Genomic DNA, 13,815 nt, shown 5'->3' with positions numbered 1-13,815 from the left:
GGGTCTTGACATGTAACAAACAGTTTCTTAATAACATGATCCATTTCATAGTGCTACTATTTAAATACATGTAGCAAACTATTTGAATCAGGGGTCCCCAAACTGAGGCCCGTGGGCCAAATGTGGCTCTCCAAGATAATTTCCCTGGTCCCCACCCTAAACTTTAGACTTAGGGTCACCCTAAGTCTGAAACTACTTAAAGGAACACAACAACAATACAAATTAACTCTCCCATTAGCCAAAAGCTGGTCCACATTTCCCACTGAAATATTGGTCCGTTTATATTGGTTCAAATTGTTCTTCATTTGAAATATTGTACTGTTCTTTCATGGTTCTTATTTTTGGACTTCAAATTAGATATGTGCAGAGTGACTAGGAATTCCATTCAAGCTATAGTTGTGCCCCCCCCCCCCCACAGTGAACTGGCCCTCGGCTTAAAGTGTTTGAGGACTCCTGATTTAAATATGATAAATTCATAGAGACAAGACAACATCAAAGCTGAAGGAAAGACTTAAAACTTCACCCACAAAATGATTTTTGAACTCACCAGGTATGATCTTGTCAGGACCATTTCTGGAAGTTATTTCTGTAAACTCTCTTAAAATCTTAGCAGCTTTTTTTGCTTCTGATTTCAGATTGGAAGGTATAGGATTATTCACTTAAAATGAAAAAAGATAAGTAATATGAAAGCATATTATAATAAGTTTTCATCTGTATGGCACAAGACTGATGTCTCCCTATTTTAGAGTCTGTTAACATTTGTTTGTACCAGCGTACAATACATTCCTAAAAATCTGGCTAGAGTTCCTAATACATTAGGTCCCAACATTATTATGGCATTATACAGCTACAAAATTGCAGTTAGTTGGTTTGATGGTTAACTATATTAATGCTTTGCTGTTTGAAAGTATCTGAGGAAAGGTAAATATTAGGATAGCTTACGTAACAAAGCAAATAGCTCTTGGTTTTGTTAATGACAGAATGCTCTAAAATATTTTTGTCCACATATCAGCAGCATAATGTTTTATTTAAGCCACTGGTTCTCAACATGTGGGTCCTCAGATGTTTTGGCCTTCAACTCCAAGAAATCCTATCAGCTGGTAAACTGGCTGGGATTTCTGGGATTTTTAGGCTAAAACACCTGGTGACCAACAGGTTGAGAACCACTGATTATAGAAAACTCTCTTCTTCTACTCCAGTTAGAGATGCAGCCCCCCTTTGAAAGCCCCCCTTACTACAGTTCCTCATGTTGTGGTGACCCCCAAACATCAAATTATTTTAGTGGCTACTTCATAACTGTAATTTTGCTACCGTTATGAATCATAATGCAAATATCTGAAATGCAGGATGCATTTTCATTCACTGGATCAAATTTGGCACAAATACCTGATATGCCCACATTTGAATACTGGTCGGGTTGGGGGCGATTGATTTTGTCATTTGGGAGTTGTAGTGGCTGGGATTTATAGTTCACCAACAATCAAAGAGCTTTCTGAACTCCACCAACAATGGAATTGAACCAAACTTGGCACACAGAACTCTCATGACTAACAGAAAATACTGGAAGGTTTTGGTGGGCATTGACCTTGAATTTTGGAGTTGTAGTTAACCTATATCCAGAGAACACTGTGGACTCAAACAATGATGGATGTGGACCAAATTTTGCACAAATACTTAATATGCCCAAATGCGAACACTGCTGAAGTTTGGAGAAAATAGACCTTGACATTTAGGAGTTGTAGTTGCTGGGATTTACAGTTCACCTACAATCAAAGAGCATTCTGAACCCCACCAACGATAGAACTGGGCCAAATTTCCCACACAAAACTCCCATGAACAACAGAAAATACTGTTTTCTGATGGTCTTTGGCGACCCCTCTGACATCCCCCTGGTGACCCCCCAGGCTGAGAAACACTGCTCGAGGACTATGCATTTAACTACTTTTCCAAGTATAATTTCATACAGTACTGAGACATTGGTAGCAATGATAAATGCATGCCATACAAAAATAGTATGGGCTGGAACGTAAACAGATTTTTTATTCTCAACTAGAGTAAGAGCCCTTTCATCAGTTGGAACTGAAAACATTCATAGTTATGTATGTTTCAGCAGTTTAGTGGAGGCTAATAATTTGATTTAACTTTACCATATATACTTGAGTATACATTGATCTCATATATAAGTCAAGAGCTGGTCTGGGAGCCAAAAATATGGATTTGTATATGACCTGTGTATAAGTTGAGGGAAACACTTAAGAGTATGTAACAAAGGATCTATAGGGAAAAGAAAAGGAAAATGATGCCAAACAACCCACAAAGGAAATATAATTGTGTTCATGTTGAAGGCTGAACAGATGAAGTGAGAACTACGGTAAAGAATAGCTATATGATGTGTGGAGGAGGCACCCAGGTGCAATTGTGGCTAAGAAGACAGATGTTACAGAGGGGGGAAAGTGCCAGCACCGCCTCGGGTGCCCAGGCGCCTTGGTTGCTGCTGTCATTTTTCAATCCAGATATTCAAAAAAGCCCAAAGTGGCACCATGGCAGAAAGAGTAGCAGGGGTCAATATTTGTTTTAGGTTCTTCTAGGACAATCTAAGCTTTTGTCTTCTGCCATTTTGCTCAGAGATTGAAATGTTTCCTTTAAAAATAAGATTCGAGGTACATTTACACTGATCTGTGGATTTTTGGATCATTTTTTGCTAGAATTCCATGATTTTAACACAAAGTAAGTATGCAAAAACACATATACGTATAATGAATTTCAAGGTTAAGTTTTAAGCATTGTTCTTTGAAGTCTGATCCTTACTACATCCCAATGGCCATAAAACAGTTAATTCCTGAGACAGAATTCATTAACTAAAATTATACCAGTATAAACAGGACACACCAATGAATTTTCCCAGAAAAGTATGCAGACAACTTAATTAAAAGATGAGATATTATCAGGAAGAACGTCAAGCCAAATTACTTTTGTCATCCAAAGAGCTTGAAATGAGACTCTAAATACAAAGAGACTAAACTCCCTGCCATCATCATAAACAGCATAATCTTTCTGAATGGAAGCTAAAATATATTGAAGAATAAGATAATATAACAACAGCTGTGCTGGATACATTTTGTGTGCAAAATGAAAATGAGAACGTATGCTCTCCAGAGTCTACGGAGTTTAAAAACATTACTCAGAAAAGTAACACTGTTTGTTTCATATCAAGTAATGAGTAATAAAAATGTGTAAATCAATCACTTGAACATTTCAGTTTTTACCCTCCAAATATCAAAAAGAGGAAAAAATAGAACTCTCTTGAGTAATGGTTCACAACAATGAGTAAACGCTACTTGTCATGCAAAAAATGTAGTGCTTACGTCATCCTCATTATAGAATTTGAAAGTAATATTACCCCTTCAATGCTTTCAAAAACTTAACAAATCATAATACTGTTACTATTATCATTTTACTTCCCAAGGACTGAAAGGTTGCATGTGGACATCTGATTTTTTTTACATATTCTCAGGAAATGCTGAATGAATGACCAAATAAATATAATAAAATAAAAACAGCTCCACTTGAGATACGTTGTGCTGCAAACTAGTTACCGAGAAACCCTGCCATTGCCTCAGGTACAAGTTCTTAGCAATAATAAGGTTTATGTGGTCTAGGACATTTCCTCAATCAGGCCCTCCCAGTTTTGTTACATAATTACCATCACCCCCATCCACCATAGTGAATAATGAAAGAGATGTCATACAAATTGGCAGTAAGACAGCAGATTTTAGATACCATAAAAAGGCAGAAGATTCCTAGTTTTGCATGCATTGTTACTACATTTATTGTGCCAGAGGCAGGCAAAGATTTTTGTTTGGTTGGTTGTCAGTCACTTGGGGAGTAACTTTGCAAGAACAGAATAAAATCACAGCTGAAATGGTTGGTGCATTTTTCTTCTTCTCAGACAAAGCTGTTGTAAAGAGAGAAGGCCAAGTACTTCTCCATTGGAATTGTTAAGGCAGTTTCTCATCACTTTACATGCTATGACATGAAAAGTAGTATTTGTCTTCCTTTCCAACTTTCCCTCATTAATAGTGACATGCTCAAAACAGTTTATATGAAAATTCAAAAAATGCTCTATTCTATTCAATGTCCCAAATAATGCTTTATCTGAATTATTTAACATTTTATTTCTCTCTCGCAGTCTGTGGTTTTAAATCAATCTAGTAATTAACCAAAGCAGTACAACATTTCTATTGTGTCATTTTTTTCATTCTGCCTATATTTATTTCATGTGTGTGTGTGTGTGTGTGTGTGTTTAAGTTTCCTATCCATTTCTTAAGCAAGGAATACTCCACCAGTTTGTTCCTATACCTAAATGCTATAAACCATACTCTTCTATACTATTTTCTACTTATGTCAATTATTAACTAGTCGTGTGTGTGTGTGTGCGCGCCTTCAAGTTGCCTGCTTTCCTAGGGAAAGAATGCTATTCTAGGCAAACTAGAATAAGCTAGTTTGCCTATTTCTTCCCCTGAAAAACATTCTGCATTATAACATCCGGGAATTTTTGACTACAAAAAGAAAAACCCAAAATTGGATCTTAGAGGAAGGAATTCATATAAACTCTCTTCTGCCAATTTGTTATTTGTTTATTTCAACAAGTTTGCCATATAAGAGCCTACACCCCCGCCAAAGATTGCACTTCTCAAAGTAGGTACTGTTATAAAATGTTCTCTTCACCGTCTCAGCCTGAAAGAAATAGACAATATTTTGGAAATACATCTAGATGGAAACATATTTAAAATGTGCCCAGCCCTAGGTATTCACAGGAGGAAGCATTTCCCCTCCTAAATTTTAATTACATTTATACATTGTAATGCAAAGAAACAAATGCACATCTGGTTAGTCAGCAAGGAGTTAAGTGCTCTCTGAGTCTACTTCCATTAACCAACCAACCAACAGCAGAAGTCTGATGCTCTAGTCAAAACATTGCCTGGGCCACTGGGCAGCACAGAGGAATGCAGTGTCTTTTGATCTAATATGGGACTTCTGTAAAGGTTTGCAAGAATTTGACACCATAGACATATAGTGGCAATACAAAACTCCAGAGATACAACTTTACATAAATAAGATCTGAGTCTCAATATAAAATCAACATCATATAAACCTGGAATAGATTTCTCAGACTCACGTTGCTAACCCACACAAGAAAAATGCACAGATATGTTATAGCAGCACATGTGATTTATGCTCCCATTCCACATTGCCCTTCTGTGGGCAAAAAAAAGTTGTTGATGCCCTTCCAAAAGGCAAATGAGTCATGATTAATATTTGAGGTGTAAGCTGTGTTGATAACCAAGAACAAACATAGAAGTATGGTATCTGAATGTTAGATGGGCGTGAAATGTATCAGGCAACATCCCAAAATGACTTTGTCTTGCTTTCTACTATTCCATCCCACTGACCTAGTGCAGGTCCTTATGAAGCTGTCCCTGATGAATAGAGGACTCCCAAAACAGCATGGAATACTGCAGGGGTGCCTCAGTTTTTGTGAGTAGAAGAGCACTTACCCAGCAGAAAGCTTTCATAAAGCCTATGGAGGCAACAGCTGGCTTCTTGTCTACTTTTTATGACTACCTCCATTTTTATCTCTTAAATTTTCTATTCCTTTCTGTTAATGCCTCCATCTATTCATGTCTGTCATCTATTTTATGTTCTCCATTTAAAATGGACACAACCTCTCCAACAGCAAGGATGGATAAAACAAAAGTCACCTCCAGGTAAAACTACAAGTGAGGCCATTTCTTTTGTTTTTAGGGGTTAATGGGAGTCTTGTAGTGTGACTAAGGGTAAGCATGTTCACAAGTAACTAAAGCAGCGAGTTGAACAAATGGTAAATGTTTATTTTTCTAGCTTGGAGTACACGTTTTTTGGCAGAAGTGAGACTATAAAGGATCCAGCAACACTGGCCTTTTAGTGAAATTTCATGGCTCAGGGATATATGCATCTACAAGTCTCATAGTTGTTTCCAATAAAAATCTGACACATTGTAATACATCCAATATAGGGAAAAGTTTTAATATCACGCAGGGAAACGACAAAATGGTTCTCTTGGAGAAAAAGCCAGCACAACTACTGTGAAAGCATTTCACTAGACCTGTGGTCTAAAGCCTTGGAATTAATCCAAAGTTTTTTCAACAAACCTGGGCAGATGAAATGGATCCTGATGACAAAATCTACTGCAGTTACCTAGATCTTAAAAATTGGCAATGCAAACTAGGATGAGAAACTGATTGGAATCCAGTGAAGTTAAGACAAATTATGAGTAAAAGTTTGCAAATCCCCAAATTTCACAACATTGGCTTTAATGTATAATTTGAGAAAAGTCTCCTAGTCATAAAAATCTATTATAACCAAAATCGAATATAATCTAATAAACATACAACTGGCTCCACTATAGATCAATATATCAATGATTGTGGGGATCATAAGTGGAAAGATCTTCCCAGTTTAGTCGTTAGAGCCAATCACCATGAAACTTATGGGATTGACAGATACATGTGTGAAAGTTAAAAATATGAGTTTCTAGAATATCACCCCATTTCAGAAGACATGAACATAGGAAATGTTATTTAGGTCCTGAATCCAAGTGTTAGTCCCAACTACAGTAGAGCTATTGAATAAATGACCATTTAATAATTTTGGCATATCAAGTTCCTATTGATTCAGTGGGTCCAATCTAACCGCTTTGAGTCCCCCTAGGGGTGAGAAAAGCGGTATAGAAATACTGTAAATGTAAATAAATAGTTGCAGCTAACAACTATATTTATTAGCATGTTTGTTAGCATAACATATTACGAAACCACATTTTATAATTACCTGGTTACCCTTTTAAAAATACCCCTCTCCAAATCAAAGCCAGCAGGCGCCCCACCCTGCTCCAGTGGCAACAGGAGCAAAGAAAAAGTGGGTCAAGTGTTTCATGACAAAAGCTTGGCCCAATATGCTGTTTAAAATCTCTATGATAAAAAAAAGGCTTCATTCAAATACAAACATTGTTTCACAGGTTTGTTATCAGTGGCCTACAGTACACAATGTAATGACGTACAGTGTCAGGGCAGACTTGTCTTTAGTGATCTTAACTTTTCAGGCTGCTTAATAGCTGCCACTGTTTCAGTAAGACTTTTTAAAAAAACTGTGAAAGTAATTCTTATTTGTACTATGAATTGGGTATATATTTACACTTGTAAATATACACTTGTAAATGTGGAATTCTAATCCCATTTGGACATTTCTTAAACAGATATTCTCTCACACCAGATGCGACTTGGTTTCTCAAGTCGCTCCTGACATGAAAAAAAACCTTATATCTGTATCTTAATACTGCAAAACAAGAAGTTATTACTTCAAATCCCACTTTAGCTTTGTACTCAAAGTCTAGCCTTAGGCAAGGTATCTTTCACTTTTAGCTCCTTCACAATAAAACTGTTGTAATACTGATCTAGATTGAAGCATTAGTCTCGCTCTGTGTGTGTATAAAAGCAACCCATATAAACTCGAAAGTGATAGACCCATGGAAACAATGCCTTATCCAGCCATGTTCCCTTACTCCTGTTAGATAAATTATAAAATATTTAAAATGGCCATTTGAAAAGGGGATGATTGTAGTAAGGAGTAGAATCTGCTTAAATATCTTGAGTGAATACAAACACATAGAGGCATCAGATGTTTTAATAACCTTTTGTAATGTAATTTCTCATACACACACACACACACACTATATGATGGTATGTACTCTAGATCAAAACCAAGCTGCAGCATCCCATGCAGGGACATGAGAGAACCCTCCCACAGGATGGTAACACCCCCCCGCCTTGAATAAAAATTATTCTGGAGGTAGCATAGAAGCAGAAATTATTGAGCATAGAAAACAACTATAGGAAAAGGAGAGCTCTTTCACACAGCCATATAACCCAGAATATCAAGGCTGATAATCTATATCAGGGTTCCTCAAACTAAGGTCCTCCAAGGTCATTTACGCGGCCCTTGCTCTGGGTCAGCCTAAGTCTGAAACTACTTGAAAGCACACAACAAGAACAACAACAATCCTGTCTCATCAGCCAAAAGCAGGCCCACACTTCCCATCGAAATACTAATACGTTTATATTTGTTAAAACTGTTCATTTTAATTATTATATTGTTTTAAAGTATTTTTTGCACTACAAATAAGATATGTGCAGTGTGCATAGGAATTCATGGTTTTTTTTTCAAATTATAATCCAGTCCTCCAACAGTTTGAGGGACTGTGACTTGGCCCTCTATTTAAAAAGTCTGAGGACCCCTGATCTATATAAATAACAACAACTCATTTGTGGGAGTAGCATAACTTAAAAAAAACCACTGGACGAATTGAGACCAAATTTGGACACAAGATGTCAATAAGTGACCATCTATACAAATAAAAATGTAATGTTCGTTTGTGGGATTAACAGAACTCAAAAACCACTGGATGAATTGACACCAAATTTGGACACAACACACCTAACAACCCAATGTATGTCTTTCACTCAAAAAAATGATTTTGTCTTTTGGGAGTTGTAGTTGTTGGGAGTTGTAGTTGCTGGGATTTATAGTTCACCTACAATCATAGAGCATTCTGAACCCCTCCAACGATGGAATTGAACCAAACTTGGCACACAGAACTCCCATGACCAACAGAAAATACTGGAAGGGTTTGGTGGGCAGTGTCCTTTGATTTTGGAGTTGTAGTTCACCTACATCCATAGATCACTGTGGACTCAAACAATGATGGATCTGCACCAAATTTGGCATGAATACTCAATATGCCAATATGTGAACACTGGTGGAGTTTGGGGGAAATGGACCTTGGCATTTGGGAGTTGTAGCTGCTGGGATTTATAGTTCACCTGCAATCACAGAGCATTCTGAATCCCACCAACAATAGAATTGGGCCAAACCTTCCAAATAACACCCATGTGGGCCACAGCAACACGTGGCAGGGGACGACTAGTTACTCATAAAAACACTGAAAAACAGCAGAAGATACTTAAAAGGCCAATTTTTTTTTTAAAAAAAGAATACATTGCAATGCATGTGCAAAACCACACATATATACATAAACATACATATATACACAAACAAAACACAGACTGGGCCACAGCAACAAACCCACACGCTCCCTTCATTCATCTGGAGAGGCCCTGCTTGCGATCCCACCTGTGTCGCAGGCGCGTTTGGTGGGGACGAGGGACAGGGTTTTCTCTGTGGTTGACCCCTGACTCTGGAACACCCTCCCCAAAGACATTAGACTAGCACCCACGTTGGCAGTCTTTAGGAAGAACTTGAAGACCTGGCTATTCCGATGTGCCTTTCCGGAGTAGGATAACCCTCAGCTCTATGTCCCAGAAGCACTTTATTAGAGTTTAAGACTCTCTGCACATTGCACTTGCCCAGAAATCCAACATACCACCATCCACACCAAGCACTTTTTAACCTGTACCCATCACTGGCCCGGCCCTGGTTTTTATTGTGTAATGGTGTAATGTTTGTTATTGCTTATGTTTTTAATTTTTAATTTGCTTTGAATTGCATTGTTATTGTTTTGCTGTTGTTGTGTTGAGGCCTTGGCCTTTGTAAGCCGCATCGAATCCCTTGGGAGATGCTAGCGGGGTACAAATAAAGTTTAATAACAATAATGGTAGGGACAGCTAGTCTGTAATAATGGCTTTGAACTGGGTTATCTGAGTCCACACTGCCATATATTCTAGTTTAATGTGGGTTTTATACAGCTGTGTGGAAGGGGGCGAAGAAAAGCCTATAAAGAGGGACAGCCTAAGGGTTGAGCTACACTGTGGAATTAGTGCGATTTGACCCCACTTTACCTGTCCTGGGGTCCTGGGAGTTGTGGTTTGACAAGATCTCTGCCAAAGGCTGATTATGGTGTCCCTCCAGGCTGCAACTCCTTGGCAATTCATTCTATAAGAGGCATGGGCCAACTTGGGGTCTTCCAGGTGTTTTGGGCTTCAACTCCCACCATTCCTCACAGCCTCAGGCCCTTTCCTTTTCCCCCTCAGCCGCTTAAGCTGCTTAAGCGGCTGAGGGGGAAAAGGAAAGGGCCTGAGGCTGTGAGGAATGGTGGGAGTTGAAGCCCAAAACACCTGGAAGGCCCAAGTTGGCCCCTCACCAGTTCTACAGTGTGGAGATGCTTCTCCCCGACTCCCAGCCTCCCAACCCATTCTTTTAAATTGTCTCAGCCCATACTCACTTCTTCCAAAGCCACTGACAAGCCTTCTTCCCTGGAGGCGCCCCTGTCGCCCTCAAAAGCAGCAGCCAAATGCCTCCGCATCCCTGAGACGCGCCCCGCCCTGAGACGGGAGGCGGCGGCGGCTCCTCACCTGCAACAGGTGCACTGAGAGCTCTGGGCCAACGAATAGCCGTCCCACCAAGTGCCTGATTCGTTTCTTTCAAACAGTCGCCAAAATAGGCCTTGTACCGAACAGGGTGGACAGACCACTCTTTCCAATGGAGTGCTTTTATTTAGTTTTAATCGTGCGTTATTCAGGCAGTCGACTTAGACACCCTTGAAGAGGGGTCTTTCCACGCTGTCGTAAAGCAGCGTTTACGGCAGTTCGGAATCGGCGCCGCTGCTCCGTTATCCGTTGGGGCCAATATGGCGGCGGGGGAAGCCCGCTCTGTTTTGTTCGTGTGCCTCGGTGAGTGAGGTTTTGAGGCCAGAGGGGAGGAATTCGAGCTTGGGAATAGGGGAGGAAATTGTTCTCAAGAGGGGAAAAGATGGTACTTGGTTTTGTCCAACTCAGTGACTTATGTAACTCAGTCATCCTTGCCAGTGGGCCTCCTCTCATCAAATTACACTGTTCCCTCACTTATTGCTGGGGTTACGTTCCAGGACCTCCCGCAATAAGTGAAAAAGTAGGGATGCTCTATTTTAATAGCTATACATCACTAGCTGCCCCCTGCCACGCGTTGTTGTGGCCCAGTCTGTTGATCTGGAAAATAAAGTAATGATAAAGTGTTGGTTTCTAATATATGGAATCACTAGGTTCTTGTGGGTTTTTTCGGGCTATAGAGCCATGTTCTAGAGGCATTTCTCCTGACGTTTCGCCTGCATCTATGGCAAGCATCCTCAGAGGTGTGAGGTCTGTTGGAAGTAGGAAAAATGGGTTTATATATCTGTGGAATGGTTGGGGTGGGGCAAGGAGCACTTCCCTGCTGCAGTTAGGGTGTAAATGTTTAGCTGATCACCTTCATTAGCATTTGAAGGCCTGCCTGAGCCTGGGAAAATCTGTTGCTGGGAGGTGTTAATCTGTGCCTGGTTTTTTCCTCTCTGTTGTTTAGCTGTTATAATTTTAGAGTTTTTTAATACTGGTAGCCAGATTTTGTTCATTTTCATGGTCTCTTCCTTTCTGTTGAAATTGTCCACATGCTTGTGGATTTCAATGGCTTCTCTGTGTAGTCTGACATGGTGGTTGTTGTATTTCTTGCTGTTTCTTTGTCAGTGTTGATGTGGAGATTGTCTGGTTTGCCTACTCTGGAACATGCGACATATCATTGTCCTCAGGCTTGTAGGGAGGGGGTTTAGGGGTTCAACCCCCCCCCCCCGAAATGTTTCAGATTTTTGGAAAAAAAAACCCTGGTTTACTCATGAATTTTAACTGGTTAACCAAATCCCCATGCTAAGTCTATGAGATACAAAAAAATTAAGAGTCCCTCCAGGACTGCAAGCACTATCTCAGGCAAATATTGACAATTTATTCACACTGTCATTGCTTGCAGCAATAGCCGATGTAGTGAAGCAACCAAGTTGTGTGTGTGTGTGTTGAATGCTCTCATTAAGGAGGCCAGACTTGGTGGAGGTGGTTGACAGGGGCGGAGCTGCAGGCTACTGAAGGCTGCTCTGCCATCTGTTGTGCTCTTTGCTTCAGCGTGAGCTAGGAGGCAGGTTTCACCCCCCCCCCGTGAAATCCCCCCCCCCCCCAAATTTCAACTTCTCCCGAATTTTTTTTTCTGGCTACAGCCCTGATTGTCCTTCTTTAGGGGTCCCTTTCAAATCTATAATACTATATCTCTCTCTCTGTGTGAATCGTATCTATTTATATCTATGGCTGGATGTCTCTTTGTCAGGAGGGCTTTGATTACGTTTTCTTGCCCTGGTGAAGGAAGCTGGACTGGATGGCCTGAAGTATTTTCTGTTGGTCATAAGGATTCTGTGTGGGAAGTTAACATATTATAGAGTTTTCTTGGCAAGATTTGTTCAGAGGGAAGTTTACCTTCCCCTGAGGCTGGGAAAGTATGATCTGCCTGATCTCATCCAATGGTCTCTAGAGCAATGTTTCTCAACCTGGGTGTCAGGACGCCTAGGGGGTCATGAGGGGGTGTCAGAGGGGTTGCCAAAGACCATCGGAAAACACAGTATTTTGTGTTGGTCATGTGGGTTCTGTGTGGGAAGTTTGCCCCAGTTCTGTCGTTGGTGGGGTTCAGAATGCTCTTTGATTGTAGGTGAACAATAAACCCCAGTAACTACAAATCCCTAATATCAAGGTCTATTTCCTACAAACTCCATCTGAGTTCATATTTGTGCATATGGAATATTCTTGCCAAGTTTGGTCCAGATCCATTATTGTTTGAGTCCACAGTGGTCTCTGGATGTAGGTGAACTTCAACTCCCAAACTCAAGATCAATGCCCACCAATCCCTTCTCTTGTTTCTGTTGGTCAGGGGAGTCCTGTGTGCCAAATTTAGCTCAATTCCATCATTGGTGGAGTTCAGAATGCTCTTTGATTGTAGGTGAACTATGAATCCCAGCAACTACAACTCCCAAATGACAAAATCAATTTTTTGAGTGATGGTCACTCCTTGGGTTAGTAGATGTCCTGTGGCCAAATTTGGCAGCAATTCATCCAGTTGTTTTTGACTTATGTTAATCGCACAAATGAACATTACATTTTTATTTATATAGATTTTAGTAGTTATACACTTTTTAAAGTCTTTATAAACTTAAAATAAAGTGAAGGAAAGGAAGGAAAGGCCCTTCAAGGCTGGAGGGAGGGAGGACTGAGGAAACCGGCTTGGAGAGCGGCAGCGGCAACACCCCACAAAACAGTGAAAATACCATGATATATATTTTTAATTAATTTTTTTTAATCCGCAAAACAACGAGTCCGCAATAAGCAAACCGCAAAGTAGCGAGGGAACATTGTATATCAATAGGGCCCCTTCCATATCGAACTGGATTATATGGCAGTGCAGGCTCAGATAACCCAGTTCAAAGCAGATATTGCGGGTTATCTGCCTTGATATTCTGGGTTATATGGCTGTGTGGAAGGGCCCCATTTCATTTAAACCCCACCCTGTCTCCTTGTGGAGATTCATGGCTCAGTGCTGTGGGTTCATGGAGTTTGGAGTTTGGTGAGGCACCAGCCCTCTTTGGCAGAGAAGGCTGAAGACCTTGCAAGACTACAGCTCACATGATTCCACATTACTGAGCCATGGTAGTTAAAGTGGCATCAAACTTCATTTAATCCCACAAGGTAATCCACCCTCAGTCACTACCTATTACATTATGTTATTGTGATATGGCCTAAGGGCGAATCAATAAAATGTACTGTTATTACACTATGTGACATGTTTTTTGTTTCTGGGTTATCAATGTCATTTCCTAATCGGTTCTTTTGCAAACACATGGAAAAAGTTTCTTAAACTGCAAATATTTTGCTTTGATGGGACATCCTGCAGCACATTTTGCTATAGTTTTTCAATGAATAGATCATAGAGTCTCTACCTATTCAG

The 13,815-nt window shown here is 40.0% G+C and overlaps 2 protein-coding genes across 5 annotated transcripts in view; one reads left to right on the top strand and one right to left on the bottom strand.

Moving 5' to 3' along the window:
* Nucleotides 1–10,609, bottom strand: part of SH3YL1 (SH3 and SYLF domain containing 1) — a 35,122-nt gene extending 24,513 nt beyond the window's left edge. Inside the window, exons 1-2 of the mRNA XM_060752725.2 lie at nt 10,274–10,609; nt 548–658 (exon numbers count right to left, since the gene is read on the bottom strand). Of these exons, the coding sequence (XP_060608708.2) occupies nt 548–658; nt 10,274 (112 nt within the window). The 5' untranslated portion in view covers nt 10,275–10,609. The remainder of the gene's footprint in view (nt 1–547; nt 659–10,273) is intronic.
* A 1-nt stretch (nt 10,610) lies between these two features.
* ACP1 (acid phosphatase 1) overlaps nt 10,611–13,815 on the top strand; it is a 36,023-nt gene continuing 32,818 nt past the window's right edge. For 2 of the 4 annotated variants that reach the window (XM_060752728.2, XM_060752729.2), the window contains exon 1: nt 10,611–10,721. In XM_060752728.2, the coding sequence (XP_060608711.1) occupies nt 10,679–10,721 (43 nt within the window). In that variant the 5' untranslated portion in view covers nt 10,611–10,678. The remainder of the gene's footprint in view (nt 10,722–13,815) is intronic. The other 2 variants (XM_067468210.1, XM_067468211.1) reach the window with 1 other exon arrangement.

This window comes from Anolis sagrei, chromosome 1 (genome assembly GCF_037176765.1).
Source record: "Anolis sagrei isolate rAnoSag1 chromosome 1, rAnoSag1.mat, whole genome shotgun sequence".
Taxonomy (NCBI): domain Eukaryota; kingdom Metazoa; phylum Chordata; class Lepidosauria; order Squamata; family Dactyloidae; genus Anolis; species Anolis sagrei.
This window is presented reverse-complemented; position numbering and strand designations above follow the sequence as displayed.